The 22445-nt window shown below is 47.9% G+C and overlaps 1 protein-coding gene across 6 annotated transcripts in view; it reads right to left on the minus strand.

The window, feature by feature from the left end:
* Window positions 1-22445, minus strand: part of BMAL1 (basic helix-loop-helix ARNT like 1) — a 97085-nt gene that overhangs the window by 17913 nt on the left and 56727 nt on the right. For 5 of the 6 annotated variants that reach the window (XM_074372364.1, XM_074372363.1, XM_074372360.1 and 2 more), the window contains 9 exons: window positions 16401-16541; window positions 13345-13469; window positions 12266-12412; window positions 10027-10065; window positions 9708-9749; window positions 8438-8595; window positions 6609-6688; window positions 2204-2296; window positions 815-932 (listed from right to left, as the gene is read on the minus strand). In XM_074372364.1, coding sequence (XP_074228465.1) covers window positions 815-932; window positions 2204-2296; window positions 6609-6688; window positions 8438-8595; window positions 9708-9749; window positions 10027-10065; window positions 12266-12405 — 670 coding nt within the window. In that variant the 5' untranslated portion in view covers window positions 12406-12412; window positions 13345-13469; window positions 16401-16541. The remainder of the gene's footprint in view (window positions 1-814; window positions 933-2203; window positions 2297-6608; window positions 6689-8437; window positions 8596-9707; window positions 9750-10026; window positions 10066-12265; window positions 12413-13344; window positions 13470-16400; window positions 16542-22445) is intronic. The other variant, XM_074372362.1, reaches the window with a different exon arrangement.

Consider the following 22445-nt stretch of genomic DNA (forward strand, 5'->3'; position numbering starts at 1 on the left):
TCCAGAGATTATAACAGAGTTTGGAAGCGGGAAACTAGTTAGACTATGACGGCACTGGGCAGGGTGAACACCATGTTGTGCTGTGTGCTGGGAACAGTCCTGTATGCTTTATGTTATTAGCATACTGAATTCTCACAACAACACAATGAAACAGGTAATATTTTGCAGATAAGGAAGCTGAAGCACAGAGGGGTTAAGTTACTTGCTCAAGGTCACACAGCTAGTAAATGGTGGAGCCAAGATGTGAGCCCAGTGCCTGACTCGAGTCTACGCTCCTCACTGCTGGAGCCACAGCCCGACATGGGACTGGAGGAGAGCTCTCCTGGGGCCTCACCCGGGACATGGGGATGGGGTGCAGGAGCAGGAAGCTGGGAGGGACGGCTAATCTAGTGAGGAACCACTTTTGGTCGATGAAATGTCATATTTATACTTGAAGTTTCCTAATTTTTATCTTAGGAGACTGCATGGGTGCAACTCAGATAAACAGAGGTGGTTTTTCTTCGGGGGGAACAAACCAAAGGGATGTGAACCCTTTTAACTCAGGAACATACAACTGGGAATTTCTAGATTCTGAAAAAAAAAAACAAAAGTGACTGCAAATCATAAAGAATCAAATCAAAGTAGCTGTTTTTCCTCTCATGAACGTGGACATTGAATTTTCTTCTTTATGTAAAACAAAAGAGAACTAAACACAAAGTAACACAACACAAATAACTCCATGTAGCCAAAGATGGCCCCTGTGAGCCAGGTAAAGGGCGGAGAGGCAGGGACCCAGGCCGGGGCCAGCAACCCCACTGCGGGGCTCCGTACTCACTTTTTGCATCTATGAGCCGCTCCCGGGGTGCAGTGTCGGAGGAGGAGAGCTGCTCCTTGACTTTGGCGATATCTTTAGGATGCAGGTAGTCAAACAAACTCTGACCAATCAGATCATTCTGTGGGAAGGTATCATCAAAAATGACAAGTCAATGGCACGTGGAATATAAACTTTCTAACAAGTGCTTTGCCTTCATTCTGCATTTTTAAGCATGGGTTTCAAATATTTCACATGTGAACGTGTACACAAGTCCAATCACTTTGCCTAGATATAGACATAATGAATGGGGCACCCAGAGTGTGGTTTTGAAAACACATGAGGGGCAGTGTATAGCTCGGTGGTAGGGTGTGTGCTTAGCATGCACGAGGTCCTGAGTTCAATCCCCAGTGCCCACTAAAACCAAAAACCAAAAACAACAACAAAAAAACCCACACAGCTGAAAACACATGAAGGAAAAAGGTCATAACATAAAAGAAAAACTACATAAATCTTTCTCCTCTCAGGCAAATATCTTTCCGCTGTATGTATTCTTTTATTTCTGATGCCCACAAATTCCCCCCTAAGACGTCAGAGGGAGGAATGCGGGGCGTGAGCTCTGACTGACTCCGTTAAGCCTCTCGGTTCTTAAACAAGTTGTGTCACACTATAAGCCTCGGGGGCCTAATCTGTTAGCAGAGACCTGAGTAACTTCCTCCATAACTCTGCTCTAAGACTAGAAAGAGCAAGACATTTGGAGATACTACATTGACATTGATTCTAATTTACATAAATGTTATTTTGAGACTTCAATTCTTCTGCCTTACCAAGCTTCCTTGCAAATACCAGCATGTGAAGGAGGGAATGAATGAAAATAATGAGTAAAAACTCTAGGGACACAATAGGTGAACAGCTGTGCTCTAGAAGCTTTTATCGACGGTCATCTTATCAGTCATTTTATCAAACAGTCATAAAAGGTATGGATTATTACAATCATTTTTGAGAGGAAGCTGAGGTTCGACAGAGCTAAAAAGTGACACATTACTGCAGACACTACTGGGTGGATTCCCACTTTGCTTAGTCCCTGATACCATACTGTCTGCCTACATCTTCCTTGTTGGAGGGCCCCTTGCCCTCCTATCCTTACACTGTGCGATATCTATCTTGCAGCAATAAGACAGTTATAATGCTGAGATCAGAATCAAATTTTCCAATGGGGGAAAAAAACACATTAAAGGAGTTTTCTGAGGTTATATTCATCTCTGTGTTAAGAATTTTCTGGAAGAAGGACGGGGTTGGGGGAGCAATATATGCATTTCACATGTGACTCGTCTATCATGATTATCCTGAAAAGTGGATGACCTTTCTGGCTGCTGTGAGGCTGCCCACCACCAGCAGGAACAGGAGCAGTACCTGGCTGTAGTTGAGGATCTTGAAGACAGACTCTGACACAAAGAGTATCTTCCCTCGGTCACATCCTACGACAAACAAAAATCCATCTGCTGCCTAATCAGGAGAAATGGATAGTCAATTTACCATACTTTAGGAAACAGGATTTATCATCACTCTGACAGCAAATACGGATTTGTTTTCTATGTATCCCAAGCACAGGACTGCAGGCACTGACAGTTTCACAGGTATCCTGAGAACAGGACGCTTCAAACAAACGCCTTATGCGAGTGATGAGATTCTCTCCAAGGTGGATGTACACGTGCATCAGCTAATGATTACAGGGGAAGTCCCATTAAAGTTAAGACCTGTTTCAAAGCAGAATCCAGCTTAAGAATTTTCCTTTGATTGTACGAAGGTCCAAATAAATCTATTTCATTGCTCTAATGATAACTCAGTAATATCATAGGGTCTGAGATTGGAAGGAAACTTTAAGATCAGAATTCCACCCCCTCGCCAATATCTCAGTGCCATCTGCCCTCAACTTGAACACCTCTTTTTCCAGGGAGCTCTCTGGAATAGATCTCAACATGTGAAGTGGTGTTTGCTTTTTTTTTTTTTTTTTTTATAACGCTGATGGTCTGGAATGGGGCTGGATCACTGGTATTGTATTCACCCCCACCCTAAAGTGCTCCAACGTATGCAGGGTTGGGAACGACTGCTCTCAAATATTATCCCTTGATCCACGGCTGGGCTGTTCATATCATGAGTGAGACAAGAAGAGCAAAGCAAAAATTTCCACTTAGATTCTTTTTACCTCTTCTTCATTCTAAATACAAGTAAAAACCTAAAGTTCTGATAAAGACAGGTGTGGAGACAGACAGTGTGTGTCAGATAGACTGAAGCAGATAAATACTGAAGCTATGGTACCTGAGAGCTTAGGATATTTTGTGCACATGTGACCAAATCTCATCCGTGACTTTCCAGATGGACAACCACTCAGCTCTCACGGGGGCCTTCCCGGTGCCAGGGAGGGCGGTCCCCACTCTGCCGTGAACTTACTCTGTACTCCGCTACCCTGGCCTGACACACAGTGGGTTGTTACCTTGCTTAATTCACTGGTCTGCAGTCTGTTCTTTGGAAGAATCTAGAGAAACTCTTCTTTTCCACAAAAGGGCCTCTGGGATGCAATTTAATCCAAAGAACTAGGAAATGAATTCACATGAGAGAAGGTAACAGAACGGTGCACGTGCTTGTGCGGAGAGAAAGGGAGGAGAAGGGGAGCAGAACCACTACTACGGGGCGAGACCTGGCTGGCTGCCTGGCCAGAAAGGAGCTGGGGATGCTCCTTCCTAAGTGCGGCCTCTGAGCGGGCCCAGGGCAAGGGAGGACAGTGAGGGGGAAGCAACTTCCCAGCACCATCTGCTGGAAGCCTCATTCTGTCAAAAGAGAGGGTATTAATAACTCCTTCATTTGCCTTGCAGACAATCTTATACCCAACAAGAGAAGTATTTTGAGGCTTTTCATTAAAGAAGTGGTGTGACCTAAAAGGTGCCCAGGAAGAAGACACCTGGAAGAAACGCTGGGCAAAGTCAGGCCTAAACAGATGACACAAGCCAAGAGGATTCCAGCACATCTGGGGGAGGGAGAAACAGTTCCAGAGGCCAGTGAATGCAGTCACCGTAGGAGAGACTTGAGACATTCTGACTGCTTCACTCGGGCAGATAAACACCATTAGGGGGAGGAGCTGGGGCCAAGAAGACCGCCAGGAAACAGCGAGATGAGAACCATGGGGCCCAGGAGGACCAGGGCAGGCTTGCTCTAGGGAGGACGTGCTAGCTAATGAATGACACGGAGCCCAAGGGGCCGCCTTGTTTTCAAAACACAGGAGGCAGAGGATCCAGGCATTATAAACCGATCAGGTTGACTGCTCCCTGACACACCAGTTATTAAAGACATTGTGAAAGCACTTAGTAAAGAAGCAATTAGTCAGATTTGCATTGGTAAGGAAGAGAGGGAGTCCAGTTCTCTCTGCCAAACTGTCCAAACATCATCTGAGTGGAGCCTGCCGTCTGTCGAAGAAAATTCCCAGGAAACGGCAAGGAATTAGACAGCACTTCACAGCCACCAAGATGGGTCAGGGAGGTGAGGAAAATTCCATCAGGGAGGACGGACCACCGCTGATGTTGTAGGAAACAGGATCCCGGAGAAGGCAAGCCTGAGATGAAGTACTAGTAGCCTTGTAATCCTTACTCCATCCCCAAGCAGCAACAAGGCAAGTATGTCATTACAAAAGCAGTTTGTTTTATATATAAATATATATGTAAATATATACAAGTATATATATTTACATATAAAACACCAAGTTACCAGTATGACAATTGGGACCAGCTACACAATTTGTAGGGCCCAGTACAGAAGAAACTGCAGGGACCCTGTTCAAAAATTATAATTTTCAAGATGGCGACAGTGGAGCATTAAACCAGGTGCCAGGCCCCATGGGACTGCATAGGTTGCTTGCACATGAAGCCAGCCCTGGTGATTTCTTGGGAGAGGCTGTAGACAGAGTTTCTATCTTAACTCCAGCAAGTCCTCCCTGAGAAGGACATATTTATGAAAAGGATGGAGAGGTGAGGGCAGAGTTGGGTCCTCCAAGTATGCCTTGACAGTGGTAACCAAAGGACCATCACAAACTTGCTCAGCTTCACTGTTTATCAATGATTGGAAGTTTATAGGACAGTGCTGTGCAGAAACAGTAAGTGCTAAAATGTTTGCTGTGAATGGATGAAAATGAAAGACAGAAAGCGGGCTGATCAGATCTACAAGTCATGCGAAGCTTCAAAAGATAGCTGATGACAAGCTGGAATGCAGGACTATCCAATAAATAGATTTCATAGAGGTAAAAAAGAAGCTGGAAAAACCTGGCCTAACAATTCTGCTGGGGAGGGGCAGAGTTACAGCCGCCCCAAACATGACACTAATAAGATGGCTTCTACTGCCAGGCAGGCACCAGCCTCCTCCAGCCCCAGGCCAACCAGACCGCAGCTGAAGTTCTGTGCTGGGTTGTGGGAGCCACTTCTGGAGGGAAATCTAGCAAATGGACGTGGCTTTGGAAACTGTGTGCAGCAAGTGCTGTTCCCAACCCCCTTCTCTCTTGCCAGCTTCTGCTGTGGAGGCTGGAAGACCTCGATGCATGCTCTGTAACCTGCTTTGCAGTTGAGGGTGACCAGGTGACACTTTCTGGATAAGCTCCAGCCCACTACTGGATTTCCAGGAAGGCGTATCCTCTCCTGGTACAAAGGACAGCTGGCCGAGAACCGCCCCTGCCCCTTTTTTCTGACTGGTCTGGTCACTCAGACCTGGCACAGCCAGCTCACTCCAACAAGGAAAAGAGCTGCACAACAGCTCAGCAGGGTGGTGTGAGAAGACGGAAAGGACCCGGTTCCTGCTGACCTCACTGAACCACCACACCGACCCCTACCAGGCTCCCCCCAGGACCAGCTCTGCTTAAGAAACAAAACTCTGTTCATTCATCAGGCCTTCTGTTCCTGGCAGTTAACACAGCACATCACGAGGGGGTGGGCAGGATACTGGAGTGAGCAGGCAGGCTGGACTTAGAGCGCCTGAAGCCAGGTGGAGCTGAAAATGAGGGTGCACAAACCCAGCTGGACTGCCCCCACCTCTGGGCTCTGCAGACTTCTGTTCCGAGAAGCGGGGACAGCACTGGCTGTGGGGACATGGGTGCAGGTATCTTGCCTGTTAGTGACATTTTTCTATTTTTCTTTTTACGATTTGCAAGAGGACCTGTTTCTGAATCCAGTGTCTCTTCCTTTAATTTCCAAGCAAATCTCACTCTACCTGGGAGCAGACCTCATTCTGCACAGAAGCCAGGTTCCCACGGTGCCACCCCAGCTGCCCCTCTGCAGAGACTGGCAGGAGGGAGCCAGCCCTGCAGTTGAGTGGGTGAAAGCATTGCCTCCACTTATTTTCCTCCTCAGGCCATGATGTTTTTGAAGTTTTGTTGTTTTGATGGAATTTTGGTATAAAGATTTAGGTGGATGCTTTTGTGCTAGTGATTAAATGAGGATGAGAGAAATTCTCAGTTGCTCTCAGTTTCAGTCCCTTTCGAAAACCCTCATGCAGAAAGGCGATTCCTAATTACCTCCTATTTCTAACAAAATTCTGCTCTTCTGATTTAAAGCTGCAGTAGCCTAGACCTTCAGTTTTTGCCTGAGCAAGGGTGGAAGAGAAGAGTCTCAGGGAAGGGATGTGAAGCCCGTCCAAATGGTAAGGTAAGGTGGAGACTCAAAAGAGGACGTGCACCTTACAAAGTTCAGTGTTGAGACATCCAATTCCCACACGCTGGTACTTAACACTGAAATTTGTAAAAATAAATGTTGTGTAAAACAATCCCATAATTGCAACATACCCTGAGAATAAGGTGTTTCAATTCATCATCTGACAGAAAAGTTGGTTTGTAGTTTGCTTCTGTGTATGGATTGGTGGCACCTTACAGGGGAAAAAAAAGAGAGAGTTGGCACACTTTATATACAAATAATGTCTCATTCCACCTGACTGCCTCGAGCCTTCCAGATGCGGCCTAGTCCCTACCACCTGCGATCTAAATTTTATCTTCTTTTCCCTTAACAGAGACAGGGCTAGATCTGGCTTTGGACAGAATCCTCTAACGCCAAAGCAAATTCCACTGAAAAGAGGACACTGTTGTCCACAGGAAACTTAACGAGCTTGCTTTTATCGTTATAGCAAAAATCAAGAGGTGATAAGAGGAAGTTAAAAACCTGCTTCTAAGAGAGAACGCAGCTCTAGAAGCAAATGGGCAGAGGCTCCTGGGAGGTGCCCTCCTCCCAAGATCTGTATTAAATGGGTTGTCTAGTGGTTCCTCAAATCACCACTCTGAATGTTCTTGGGAAGTCAGCTAGTCTGCCAGGCCCTGAGTAAACACACTGTAGAAGGCATTTGCTGTGAGCTCCTCTGCACTGGGGTTGAGTTAAATGAGCCTGGCAACCCGGAGAAATGCATGACTTCAGTGGATGCAATTTGAGCTCCCAGGACTGAAAGGGCACAAGCCTTATGTTTAAAAGGCTGTCAATCTGGCATTTCTCGGGAGAATGATAACTTAGAGAAAAACACCAGCGATAAATGAGTTGGAACCTGCAGAATGGTTAGTAGAATGGTGAAGAAATCAAATGGAATGATCCAGAACAACTCCAAGTGCCACCAGGAAGGAGGGAAACAGAACGTGCCTGTGAACTACCAACTAACCAGGCACACATCACTGACCCACGTCCCTGCTTTTTGGGAGACCTGCCACTCTTTTCCTTCCAATGTAATAGAAATCAGTTATCACAATTTAATCTCTTTCACCTCTGCTAATATGAATTTTTAAATGCCATTTTCCAAGCACAGGATACAACATTTGTATTTCTGAATAACAATCAAAAGTCAGACAAAACCGGCTGCTTCTTACTTCCGGTGGCTTTGTAGAAACACAAAGACGTAATTCTTTCACCACGCAGGTCAGAGATCTGAGTGAGCGCCCACTTTCCAACTTCCTCAAATAGTCCAAGGCTAGCTATGGAAAATTCCAGGACCAGCATTCACTAAAAAGCCTGACATGGTTCAGATTTCTCCTGTGGTTCGGATAAGTCACTTCCACATTTCTGCCTCTGTCTTCTCACCCACCGCACACTCAGAAAAGAAGGAAAATACTGCCTCCCTCATAAAGAGTTGATCTGGTTTGGGAAAATTCCAGGAAGATGAAAATATCATCAGTGTTCATTCCTGACAATAAAATGCTCAAGAGCCATCAACTAGTGACTCACTCCTCCCAATGATGAATTTTTCCCTTAAAAACAAACTGACTTTTCTGTGTCACTAACTGCACCTGCACGTGGGAGGCTTATCCCTGCATGGGTGGAGTCTGGGCACACACATATGCAAGATGGGATTTTAGCAGTCTCCTCTCAGATGTGCATGGAGCCTGCTTCTGTGCGGAGAACACAGCCTCCACCCTCCGGAGATGTAGGACAGGAGACCCACATCTTGATGCTCACATGAGCTCAATAATTGCTTCCTCTGGCCCCGAGTCTATGGCTGAAAATGACAGGCATATTACTCAAGGCTACATGCTTATAAGTAACGAACATTTATTTCCCTTAGGGACTCGGGAACATTCTGGGTAAGGGTGGTGGCATTTGTGAGCAAGGGCGTAAAGGACAGTAAAGCCTGGGATCTTACCTCGTAATGTTTTCATGTGCTGAACGGCCATCCTCAGCACGGTAAGTTTATCTAATTTCCTGGACATCGCATTGCACGTCGGTACCAAAGAAGCCAATTCATCAATAAAGCTGTTCATTTTATCCCGGCGCCTCTTTTCAATCTGACTGTGAGCTTCCCTAAACAACAACATGAAAAAGGATTTCTGTAACAGAGCATCAAGGAAACAGGGGTGAAAATAAGTTGTAACTGCTTTCAATGTTCATCTGACAAGGCAAATTTAGGATCTGCAGAATGTTTCAAAATAGACTTTTCTACTAAAGGCACCAAAAAAAAGTAGCCTCACTGCCAGGTCAGTATTAGTTGTTTCTATGCTCACTGCATCCCCAGGATTGAGAAATATTACAGAAACTGTCTTCTCAGAGTAAACGGACTTGTTGACGTTTCTCCCCATTTCTTTTCCTCTCAGCCTCTGTGAAGCTGGGTTTTTGGATGGGGGTGAAGGACAGAGAGGGAAGTGGAGGTTTCAAAGAGCCAAATGAGCAGGACAGACATCAGTGAGGCCCTATGCTGAGCTGTCTCTGAGGTTTGCGCGGCCTGTCACAGACTCACTGATTGAGGTAACTAATGCTGCCGTCCATGGATCAGCCGTGACCCCAGCTCAATGCAGCAGAGGCTACATCTGTCCCCAGGCATTTCCACTGAAGAATGTCACATGCCTTCCTCCCAGTAGCTGCTACCCGCTGAGGCAGGATGGTGCCTCTGCTGGCACACTTTCTCCCTGACCGGTCTGCACCTGCCATTGGTGACTGTCCCCCTAAAGAGGTGTGTGGGCAGTTGGCTACTGCTGCTGTAGCAAGAGAAGCACAGAGTCTCTCGCTGAAGCTGGTCCATGAGGGAAAGGCCAGAAGTTTCCGGTCAGTCAAATTCTGCGGCCCCCAGCTCTGTGTCAGGACACAGCATCAGGTGGCCCTGGGGGCTAACGGCTGGAGAGCTCAGGCCCCAAGGGGAAAAGAGGGGTGGTTGGAGGCAGGAAGGACAGAGTTACAGAATCTACTCAAGGGAGCAGGGCGCCCCCGGGTCTGGCCTGTAGCTTCATGGTGCTAAGAAAGAAAGGCCTTTCAGAGGCCTTCACATCCAGCCCAGCCCCTACCCCGGTTCTCATTCCCTAAGGCTGTGACAGTTTCGGGAGGACTGTTAGACAGGGACCAGACACGCAGAGCCCCCTCAGCTGTGCTCAAAGCAGCCAGAGCCAGGGCTGTTCACACACAGAATGAGGGTCCCAGCTTACCTTGCATTTTTGATCCTTCCTTGGTGCTCTGTGTATTCTAACCTGGAAGAAATACAGGGTAAAGATAAACACAAGATCCCCTGGAGATGAGAGCAGAGTTACACATCTCTTTTCCTTCCTCCCTGATCCTGGTCATCTTTATACGACACGTAAGGGCTGGGGGGAAGCGGGGGAGACCTTGAGCCCACGGGCTCACAGCCTCCTTGCTTATCCCCAGTCAAGGACCTGGGTGGAACCTGCACCAAGTAACGGAGTGTGTAATTATGCAAAGACAATGGCTACGAGGACGCTGAGGTTCAAATGACCAGGTTCACGGTACCTTCCATGAGGGTCATCTTTGTCTGTGTCCATGCTTTCCCTGAAAAAACAAAAGAGAATGTGACTATTAAGACATGCAAAATAGTTTCCTATCATTATACAGAAGACCCCCGTCTATCCAGAACCCAAGCAGTTAGAAGCTCAAACAGCCGCAGTGTTGACTATTGACATAAAACCATAAAACAAAACCACCATGAACCTACTGTAAAACTCAGACTGATTTTCCAGATTATCAGAGTTATATATAGTTGACATTTATTTTACCATATTGATTGTTTGAGAAAACTAGGAATACAGAGCCTTTTTGGAAATTCTAAGTTAACCAGAGTATCCAAATAACTATAACACTTCATCCTCCCTACCCCCCACTATTCTGGATAAATGGAGGTTATTCACATGCAAAATGTACTGAGCATCAAATATACGTGTGCACACATGTATATCTGGGTTGGGGTGGTGGGGAGGGGGAATCAAAGTACCGACAGAGAAGTACTGAGCAGAGTCCCAAGTCGGCTCTTCAGAGGCACTGCTCTGGCTCTCAGTTCGGTGGGAAACCCCAAGGTCTGAGGAATTAGGACAGAAGGAGGCCTGGGACTGGGGAACGTAGAACCCTGTTTGGCCACAGAGAGTCCTTAGGTCACAGCAGAAATCTGCCTTCCTTTCATGGACTCCAGAACCCAGTGTTCATGGCACCTTGTGGTTCAGTAGAAACTGAAATCCTCAGAGGAAGGAGTTCTAAATCCCCCTGGTTAGTTCCCACCTTTCCCCAGCCCCTCCATCCACTGGGGGGCACTGACTACCATCTGGGCCTCTCTCCTTTCTCCCATAAGACAGGAGGGGTTATGGCCCTCCCAACAGTGTAATCTCAAGGGCAAAAACAACTTTCTCAGGAGCCCCGAGGCATGTCACAGGCATCCCAGAACAGTGGTGACCAACCAGGAGCCCTGGATTTCCTCACAGGGACGAGTTTCTCTAGCTCGACCTCAGGTGCAGGAGAGATCACATGGGCCACGCAGGAAGATGAAAACTCCCTTTGTTTAGACTTGTATCTGCTCACTGAGGCAGGCTGATCATCTCAGGTGAAGAAGCTCTGCCTGACAGATATGACTGGAGTACATTAAAATGACTTCATGAACAGGGTCTCCATGAAGCACAGAAGATTTGCAAACTGGGGTCCATGTGAGAAACCTGAAGGTCTTGGGTGGTGACAAGGTTGGAAACCACAGATTTAGACAGGAGAGGTCTTAGAAGGCGCCAAGGGCTCTGTCAGCACTTGCCTGAGACAAAGAATCACAGAATACGCTTGGTTTCCCTGCTGGGGAGTTACTGCTACGGAAGAACACCCTCTCCGCCCTCACACCACCCTCCGTCCCCTGGGTGTCCACTCTCTTACTCATCTGGGGTCACTTACATATTACTCATAGCATCTCCTAGTGGGCATCTGACCTCCAGCCACTGTGCTCCCCAAATTCAACCTGTGAACTTCAGCAGAAAGGACATCTGCTGTAGGGGGGGCGGTTCTTCCTTGGAGATTTTCCCTCATTAAACAGAAGAAAACCTCTCAAATGGACATCTGGGTAAGATTCCACACAGTTGCCTCAACAAAACAAAACGTGCCTTTGGGTGTTCCACTGTCTTATTCCCTAGGTGTTTGTACAGATACAGAGGAGTTGACTGTAAGTGTGAAAGTTCACTTACTCAAAAGAAAAGCCATCAAGTCTAAGAAGAAATGAAAGTACTATTTAATGTAACAGGTATACACTAATTTAAATAATGTTTCAAGGACAGAATCACTGTTCCTATTACTATTACTGTTTCTGGAGATGACGTCTACTTATTTACTCCACAAACATTAATGAAGCAAGACAGGCCCTCAGGCAAAGCTCTCTCTGAAACCACGGAAGTGACATCCATGGACTTGGCCATCTTGCTCAAAGGAGTAAAAGAAAATGAAGAAAGGGGTAGAAGGCGGTACTTGTCTTTAAGGCTGTTCTTTTTCCCTCCTTGGGGAAAGGAGGGGAAGTAAATGCCTCTGCAGTACTGGAGGCTCCCCACTGCTTGCAATCCAGGGGGAAGGTAAAGGAAAAAACAACTATGGGACCACCTGGAATCGGCTCGTTCATTCCCGTCCCTTTCCACAGTGGGATGCCTTCTTCCAGGAGTGACAGTAGCTGGCCCCTAGGTATTCATGCCCATGAGCTGACATGAGCTTAGCCAGAGGAAGAGCCTAAAGGTCTTACTGGTAGTCGGTGGAGCTGCCCTTGCGTTTGCGGTTGCAATCCACGCCACTGGTACCCAGAGGGCTGGAGAGGAGGTCGGTGGCTCCCGGCGACATGAAGTCACTGATTGTTGAAGAAATGTCCATTCTCTGGTCGGCCATTGGAGGTCTGGAATTGGCACAAGGAGGCACAGAGGCATTTATTTCTATGGGCTTTTCTCAAGTGGAGGAGAACCAGGGTGGCACTGTGGAGGGATGGGGGACTTGATTCCAGCACCAACATCTGTCTGACCCAGCCAACCAGAACAGGGGCGTGGCAGAGCAGGAAGGAGCATCCTGCTTACCCTAGGAGTTATTATAGGCCATTCAGGCTCACCCACTCATTTTTCTGATGAAGATACAAAGCTCGGAGAAACTGGATGGCTCCTCCTATGTTCCCGAGCCACGGGGGTGGAAAGCTAACCCCAAATCCAAAGCTCTAGGCATTACAGCCCTGTGTTCCTCCCAATGAGAGGACCAAGTGTCCCAGATGTTGACAGTCCTAATTTAATTTTCTTGTAATCAAATCCAGCCAGTGAGATAAATATGACCTACTCGTTATCTTTGTATTTTTATTACAAATTTTATCAGAGTTGGAGGAAAACGGAAAATATCCTTTCTCAAACTCTAAGTCCCACTTGGGAGTCAGGAAAAGTGGTCCGTCTCCATCACTGGCCCAGGCCAAATCTGTCCCGTTTTCCCAACTGTCCTTTTGTACTCAGGATTCCACTACAAGGAAAACCTTGCGTAATGAAGACCTTGTAAACAAACTTGCAAAACATTTTGAAAATTAATATTTTATTTTATTTTTAAACCTTTATTTTTCTTACTCATTTTTTTTAAAGCCCAGTATTTTATCCTTGTTTTTTTGGGGGGGGAGTGGGGAGGGAGGTAATTAGGTTTATTTATTTGTTATTATTTTTCAATGGAGGTACTGGGGATTGAACCCAGGACCTTGTGCATGCTAAGCACGCACTCTACCACTGAGCTACACCCTCCCACCGAAGAGAATATTTTAAAAGCACAAAGAAAGCTTCCCCAAAAGAGAGGATGGTTAAGTACCTAGTAAGGGACTCCGACTCCAAGCCCAGTTGAAGAGGGCCGTGCACTGCCCACCGTCGGGGTCTGAGCTCCACGCGACGTGACTAGGGCTGTCACTCCCTCTCTCTGGGCCCGAGTTTCCTCATCTACAAAGTGAGAGGTGAGTGTGAGCTCTGTTTCCATTGTTCCTACCGTGCCCACTGATTAGTGACCCAAGCCCTCCGGGCTAGGCATGTACTAGGTTTTCACTCTTATAGCCACTGCCGAAATGCACATCTTTGTGCATGTAGCTCCATGCATTTGAGCTATTATCTCTCAGGATAATTTCTCAAAGTAGGACTGACGGGTCTAAAGGGGATGCACATTGCACGTTTTGGTAAATACTGAAACACCATGCTCCCAAAATGCATCAATAATTTATATCCCCAGTAAGAGCTCTTGTCAATCTAAAGGAAGAAACAAAATCTGTTTTTAAAATTAATCAATAGTTGATTAATTCTTAAATCCATGCTTTCCTCAGATTATCAAATAAACTAATTTTTTTCCATTACAAAGTAGCATTTAAGAACAAAATTACAGGTTTTCCATTATTTCTTAGGATATATGCCCATAAGCAAAATTATAGTAAAACTTTGCTGATACATAGCAACTATACATATTTTTAGTTTTATTAAAACCTCACTATTTTTATTATATTTTAAAATTATCATGGATGGTGTTCCTACGTTTATAGGCATTTCTTGGTTTTCCTTGGTGCCCAAGCATGTCCTGTCTTCCTATCATATTGCTTTCGTATTGACAGGCCTCCTAACTCATGTTCACCTGGGCACCTGCATGTGGTGGGAGAAAAGCACCCAACGATCATTGACCCTCCTGCCCCCTTTATTCTCCTGCTCTGCTATGGGCAGTCACACTTTCTCTTTCCTCCTCACACCTCCAGCATCTCCCCCGTCCTCACTCTCAGTTGAGAACTTTGCTTTTACTTCACTGAGAGAAGAGGAACCACCTCTACCAGCTCCCTGGATGCTGCAGGTTAGGCCCCCAGCCCCAGAGCGCGCTGACTCCCTCCTCTCTCACTAGACCAGACCATCGCTTGAGAAGTCTCCCCGCCCCAGTGCCGCACCATCCATTTCCCGCCTCTGCTGGATCATTCCTGTTAAGATAAGAACACGCTGCAACAACTCTCAGGGAAAAACTCTTCTGAACTCCATTCCCCTCCAGTTTCTGCCCCATTTCTGTTTCCAAATGCTTTCCTCTTCCTTGCTATAAATCATCTCAAATCAAGCTTTTGTCCCCATCACTCCAATAAAACAGCCCCTGCTGGGTTCACCAGTGATCTCCTCACTGCTAAACCCAACAGCAGTTCTCCATTCCCTCCCTACCTGGCCATCAGCATCTGACGGAGCAGATCTCTCCATCCTCACTGTCTCTCGGCTTCATGGTTCTCCTACTTTGGCGGCCACCCTATTTTGATCTGTTTAGCTGGTTCCCCTCAACTCCTTTACCTCAAGATGAGAGTCCCCCCAGTGTCCTTGAAACTTCTGACTATACTCTGTCTATATATCCCCAGGAGATCTGTTTAGTTTTACTGCTTCAAATACAATCTATGCTATAACAACTCCCCTATTTCCATCCACGGACCTCCCCTCAAATTCCAAACTTGTACAACCAACCATCGCCCTGACATTTCCCTTTGAGTACACCAACAGGGACCTCAGACTGAAACATCCAAAACCAACCCCTGGCTCTCCCCAAGCCAAGCCTCTCAGACATGCCCAGGTCAGTAAGTGGTGCTGCAATCCTGCTTGTTGCTCAGGCCCCAAACCTAGAAGTCACTCCTTGACTGCTTTCTTTCACAACCTGTATCCAATCCATCAGCAAATCCTATCAGCTCAACGTTAAAAAAAAAATCCAGCGTTCAACCCCTCCCCCCTTTTCCTTCATACTTCTGCTCAAATGTCACTGTCGGTGAAGCTTCCCTGAATATGCACAGAATACAACCCCTCACTAACCCTCCCTAACCACCCCAGCCCTGCTTAATTTTTTCCCACTGCCTTTGTCAACATGTGGCCTGCAATCGTCCACTTCCTTTATTCCCTGGCTGTCTTCTCCACTAGACTAGAAGTGTCAGAAGAGCAGGGATTCTGTTTGGCTTACTGCTGGCACCCTTAGTGCCTAGAACACTTTTCAGCAGATAGTAGACACTCAATAAATACATGTTGACTAAATGAATAAATTTATATATTAGGAAGATTAATCTGTTGTCACAGATGTCGTAAATACTTTTCCCCCTTTTTGCCTTTTAACTTTGCTTATGGTGTTTGCATGTGATACTAAGTGACATGTTTTACAAAGCTTTCTCACCCCCAAATAACAAAAATATTCTCTTCTTTAATGTTTTTATAATTTTGTTTTTTTTAATTTAGCTCTTTAATCCACTTGGGGATTATTTCTGGTACACTACCTAAGGTTGGGAATTTATTTCCCTCCAAAGAATAGACAGTTGTCCCAACAACACTTACTAAGACCACACGTCCCGTTACCAGTCATGCGAAATGCCACCTTGATTGATTTATTTTCTGTTTCTGGACTCCCTATACTGTTCCTTTGATCTACTTATTTCCATCCTAATGCCACACAGTTTATGACTGTGGCTTTACAGCACATTTTAATATCTGGTAGAACCACTCCTTTCCCTTTCATTACTCTTCATTTTCAGAAGTTTTCTGGCCATTCGATGTCTTCTTTGAGGAATACTGGGTAATCACGTAATCACTTTACAGGCCCTGTTGGGCCCTGCCGTCGCTGTTATTACTACTGACATTAAGAGAAGTGGGCCAGAAACGAGAACAGAGCCCTAACCTTGGGGTCCTGGTGACCCTTTGGGCTGTATGTCAGACCTGGGGTGCCACCTCTACCCCCACGTCTTCTTTTTGCATGACCAGACGTTTGCATGTGGTGGAATATTCTAAGTTTCAGGGCTCCTGGAAGAGAACACACTTCCTGAGAGAAGAATCACCATCAGGGCTGCCAACGCTAGTCCATCTCAGCGGGGGTGGGTGGGGTGGGACTGTTACCTGAAGTTACGGGTCTTAAACCTCAGACCCGCCGTGGGAGAAGCAAGGGGCCACGGGACTTGCTTGTCACCTCAAAGCGATTTTCATGTTTTGTCTTTTCCTCTCAGGCGGTCAACTTCTTCCAGAAACCTACAGTGGGGCCTAGAGGAAAAGAAATCCCAGACAGGTCACTTTGGAGCAAATAAATTTACACATCTCATGGTAGCTGAGGTAGACAGGGGAGCTGGCTCCTGACTCCCCACCACAGGGAGTACCGCTGGGCGCTGTGTCCTTCAGATGCCTGTTAAACTCAATTGCGAACACGTGAAGGAACCTGGCAGGAGATACTTTCTGTGGAAAACAATGTTACTTAAATGACTAAGTGTGGATTCTTGGATACAGCCTTGAGAGGAAGAAGATGATGATATTTTTCGTTTCTCCTAATGGGTCGAGCAGTAAGAACAGTGAGCTCTTACTGAGCATGTACTTGTGTCAGGCACTGTGCTGGCCACACTATGTAGATTAACTCACTTAGACCTGCAGCAAATAACTGTGAGGTAGGTGCTGCTGCTTTCTTCATCTTGCTGAGGAGGAGACTGAGGCAGGAGAGGCAAAGAAAGTGGCCGAGGCCACGCGACGGGGCTCCAGGGGCCGTACTCAGCTCTCCCACAAGCCAGGTGAGTCACCCAAACACACACAATGAGCAACCACAGGAAACAAGTCTTCAGGAAACACTGAGCCAAGACAAAATGCCAGCAGGGCCAATACCTGAAACAGCTGGGAGTGAGCCAGGATGTTTAAAGAAAGTGTCCCTGAACTCAAGTACCTCTGCTGGAGAAGTCAGGTCTGAAAAGCTGCTCATATTACATTAAAGCTGGGGGCTGCAGCCCTTCCCACCTCCTGCTGGCGGGACTCAGAGGTCTCCTCTCAGCTCCTGTGAACCCTGCGTCCCCGGAGAAACTGGCTGCACCTGCCCTACTCCTTCCCTCCTCCGCCTTAGATAGAAGGACTCAGGTTTTATTTCTTTTTGTTTGTTTATTCTTTTCTTTCTCTTGCTTTCTTTTTTTTAGGACTTAGACTTTAAATGGGGCTTTCCTGACCTTCCTGAAGCAAAAATTCTGGTATTTCACATTTCATTGACGAATTCTTACATCTTGGCTTACCCACCTCTGTTTCAACCATTTTAAAGGTCTTGAAATGAATAGCCAAGGATGGAATGGATTGTGTCCTCTGATTTACTCCTCTTTGCAGTCTTATTCAGAAACCCTCACTGTCAGACGCTGGTAACCAGGTCCGGGCTGGTGCCAACAACGTGACCAGGATTCTGGCCCTCCTGTCCCCAAGCCTCAATAGACACAGCAGTGCACATGGATACAAAGTCCCCAGGGATGGGCCGCTGTGCGGGAGGTCTACCACAGGGGATCCCATCTAAATCTGATTCCCCATTCAGGTCCCACACTATCCTCCCAGCCCCCAAATTAGCAACCCAGGATCCTCCCCTGGCGTCCTCCTCTCTCCTTCCCACACCCAAGAGCCCCCACCTGGCACTCTGATCGGCGGGTTTGGCCTCTTCCCTCCATCCTTTAGTCATCGGCCCCATCACACTGCTCTCCTCTCCAGCCTCGCCCCCCTCCTCACTGGGTTCCAAGGTGGGACACCCCCTTGCTTAAAACAATGGCTTCACTGCTCTACCCTGAGCCTTCCAGATGAAATCCCAGATGCCCCAGCAGGAAGCACCAGGCCTCCACAACGGGCAGGCTTACTCTCAGCCCAGCACTGCTCCTCTCCTGCCGGAGGCGCCAGGCCGCTGAAGTGCTTAAGTTCCCAGGAGCACGTGGCCCTGCAGGTGTGGCTCCCATTACTCCCTCGACCTGCACCTGGTGAGCTGCGTGCCTTTCAACTGCCCTCAGGTGTCCCCGCAGAGAAGCTTCTGGCTCTCCTCTGCTGTTCCTCCCCCTCCCCTCTCTGGGCCTGGCCCTTGCCCCCCTGGCAGCACTGGGGTCTCAGGGTTCAGGGTCTCCCGGTGCCATGCCTCGAATTTTCTCTTGCCCCTACTTCCCTGAAGTTTAGATGAAAGTTCTAAGGACGAAACGCCATACAAAATTTCTTATTTTGATTGCTTTTCCCGGTACTTAAACTTACTTTATAGAAATAATAAATGCCGACATAGACTTTGGCACTCCATTTTGCAAAACAAAAATCAGAAGGCTTTTCGTATATGCTTGGACAAGGTAAGAAAGCTGACTTAGCTGTGACCATTATTTCTGGAAAACTGTTTTCTCTACAAGAAGGTGTTCTTAGACGTAAGGCAATAAATGAAACCACCACCAACAAAAAGGGACAAAAACCTTGTTCTGTGCTAACTACTTCTAAGAGATTTGAGCAAAGGGAGGCACCCCCAAGAGACCTAAGGTACCTGTGAGAAGGACCCTTGTTGACCGGGAGCTCAGGGCTGGCCCCGGCGCTGTGATCCAAGTGACGCATGGTGATGACGCCCTCAGGAGAGCCTGGCCTGAGGTCCTGGGGTCGGGGGGGCACACGTGTGCCCACTTCCAAGCTAGAGATTTCCAAAGGTGGGTGGGAGGCTCTCTGGAAGGCCAGAGAAAGCCAGGCACGTAGGGACCTGGGCAGTGTTCCCGGGAAGAACTTGGGGGCCTCCTCTGTCCCACCTCAGTCCCCTCGTGCTCCTCGGAGCACAGGGAGAAGATTCTCTGGGGCTCCACACAACGGAGCAAGGCGGCTGGAAGTGATGAGCGTGTCAGCCACTATTAAGCCCCAAAAGGAGACACAGCTGCTCCTGGGAGACAACAGGGTGAGGCTGAACCACCCTTAAGAAACCCACGTGCACCATCTATAGGCTGATGGCCATAGGAAGACCTCCAATCACAGACCAGGCGTCTCCCTTGCCTTTCTCTCTTCCCGGCCCCAGCACCCCAGAATGATGAGGAGAGAAAGGGGAGCATGTGGATTGTACTAAGGTTCAAGTCATCAGCGGCTCCTCTGTGTGAGGAGTCAGGCCTGGGCAAGGGACTCCCCTTGGCCAGTGAATGTGAGCGAGAGGGACAGCGGCAGCTTTAGAACCGCCCTTTACCACGTGCTCCCCAATCTGTGACCAGCGATTCCTGGGTAGAGGCTCCTCCTTGAGCTAAGCTCCTGCACAGATGCAAGCACAGGAAGAAGTAAACCTGGGTGGCTGTAAGCCCCTGAGATGTTGAGGTTGTTTAAACAGGGTGACTGTCTCCTGTTTACCTCAGACCTTCCCATCTTAGCACCAAAAGTCCTGCATCCTGGGAAGCCCCTTTGTCCCACACAAACCAGGACAGCTGGTCCCTGGTTCTACCCGCTGTATTGCTCATTCTAAGCCAACTGACACAGGCAGGAAGAAGGAAACGTAGACTCGGATCTGGGAGCCACAGACCAAGCCTGATCTAGAAGGCGGGAAAGGGAACAGCAGCATTCACACTGGACGAGTTTAATCTTCACAATAACCTAGCTGTTAACTGTGGTTATTATCGTAGTTTTCCAGGTACGGAACTAAGGATTGAAGAGACAAAGACATCTTGCTTAAGATAGCACAGCTAGCAGGTGGGGACTGAAACCCGGGCGTGTTTGGCTCACTGGTGGTTTCTTCTTGCTTCTGCCCCACCGCTCCCAGTCCTGCCCCTAAAGCCACCTCACAAAGGAAAATACAAACACCCAAAAAACAAGCACTCCTGGGGAAAGAATCAGGGAAATGGTGAGGAGCAATCCTGGTTCAGGAAAGCTACAGAAACTGAGCCAGCAAGTTGTCTCTGGGCTTCCTGGTGGCCGGGGCAAAGAGGGAAACGCTCAGCCCTCACAGAGGCCGGGAGGTGCATCAGCTGGCTTATTAGAACAGACTGAGCAGGGAGTGGTATCTGTCAGGGAGACTCTATGGGACCTGAGCAACGCTGTGCTGAATGGCTCTGGTGAAATAAGCTTTGTGAGAGGACAGAGGGCGTCCTCTGTTATAACAAAGAACCCTAGTGAAAGTCTGTCTCCCCTCTGGCCCCTACCCACAGGTGTAACAGCTGGATGAAGCTCTACTGAGACCACTTTGTGAAGCCCCAGAATGTCACTGGGATAATGGCTTTTGATGAGGTAACTTGATAAAAGAGCACAGCTCAGAAAACATAGATGACAGTGAATCAACATCTTTGCTTACCCTTGTCTCACAGCTACATGCTCACTGACCTACTTCCCCACAAAACCCCCAGCTCCCCACAAGGGCCCCTATGTGGCTCCTCTGCATCCCCACAACCCCGGATACAGCACGTGCTCCAAAGTACTGTCCCTCCCCCCGTGCAGTGAGCCAAGGCAGCCGGCCCACCCCGTTCTCCACCTTCTCCCCAACATGGTTGCCTGAGGGGATGAACGTGGGGTTTCTCTGGTCTCTTCACATGGCGGTGGCCTCTGAGCAGAAGTGAGAGGCTGAAGGGTGCCTGTCCTTTCTGCAAGTCCCCCTGACCCTCTGGTTACTCTGACAGCTCGTGGGGAGTCTGGTTGCCTTGCTTAGCAACAGATACATTTAGAGAACATTCACGCATGAGACCAGGTGCCTCAAGCCTAAGGTAATGGGAGTTTGCACCAGGAGCATTTAGCAAGCATTTCTCTGTGGAAGCCCCAGTGGAAGCCAGGGCACTGGGGACACAGTGAGGGGTCAGCAATCCTTATGTTCAAGATCCCCTCAATCCTGATCACTTCAGCAGTCAGGGCCATGCCTGCAGTTGTGCGAGCAGCGCATTGCACAACGCCAGGCTGTGCCTTCGCCTGTGTCGGGGCGACTTGCAGAGCCGTTATGACAAATTTCCAGCAGATGGCAGTCAAACGTCTTGAGGAAGGAGTGCCTTTTTTTCTAGCAGTGGTGCATATGTGAGGTACAGGAAGAGCACAGAGGAGAAAATCATTAGCTTATTTGCTGGTGTGTGTAGGGTAATGGAAGGAGAAGGGACCAGGGAGGAGGTAAGACCTGAACCAGTGTTGCAGGTGTCTGCCTGGTGGACTGGATGGTCGGAGTGATGTTCTGGGCAGAGGACAGCTTGTGTGCAGTGGTGGTCAGGGGCCTGAAGGAGAAACCTGTTTGTGGCACTTGTGTACCCAGTCCTACTGGAAGCTCGAGATGCTTGGGAGTTCTGAAATCAAACATAAATCAAGGAGCTTGCATTTGGAACTATGGGGCTTGGAGGGCCTGTTGAGAGGGTCTCACGAGGGGCAGGGGCTGTGAATCCTGGAACTGTTTGTGAATCAAGACAGGCTGGTCTTTGTGGAAAGGATCCCCAACACCACTGCTGGAGGAGAGACTACAGCATTCAGGTCTCAGAGGGCATCGTTAGGAAGAGTCTGAGATCGAATCAAGAGGTGCAGTACCGGGCATGCATCTAGCCCAGCAAAGACACTCAGTAAATGTTTGCTGAGCGGATGGTAAAAGGGACGCCTTCCAGGACCTTTGCAAAGTCTACACTGAACGTAGGAAGGAGAACGACCTGAGGAATAGCTACGGCCGCACTGTGCTTCCTGAGAGGACTCTTGGTCCTGGCCGGAGATGCACAGACCACCGATGCGCCCAGGTGGGAAGTGGCCCAACTCCAGCTGGCAGTTGAGCAGCTGCCCAAATTTACGTGGACCAGGGTATGGAGGCAAAGCAAACAGAGAAGTCATAACAGAAGGGTCATAACTTCTTTTTGACACTGGCTGAAGGAGAAATTTCACGTGTGGAAAACAACGGACAAGCAGGTGCGGATTCCTCCTTAAACAGGTTTGATAAAAAGGACTGCAGAATGCCTTGAAATCTCAGGAATGACTGATCCCCCTTTAAATATCCATGAACTACCTGAAAAGAGAACTGATGCTGCTTAGAGCTTTTAACTCACCAGGCCCTTTACAACATAGTGGTTAAGAGCATCCTCTCTGATGGCAGTGATGGTCAGGCTTCAAATCCCGCCTCCCATGGATGAGTGCCTGGGGTGCAAATCTCAGTTGCAGCACACACACGACCCTGAACTTCATGTGTCAGGGTCTCCCGACTTGGGAGACATAGACGACACCATC

Source organism: Camelus bactrianus, chromosome 10 (genome assembly GCF_048773025.1).
Source record: "Camelus bactrianus isolate YW-2024 breed Bactrian camel chromosome 10, ASM4877302v1, whole genome shotgun sequence".
Classification (NCBI taxonomy): Eukaryota; Metazoa; Chordata; class Mammalia; order Artiodactyla; family Camelidae; genus Camelus; species Camelus bactrianus.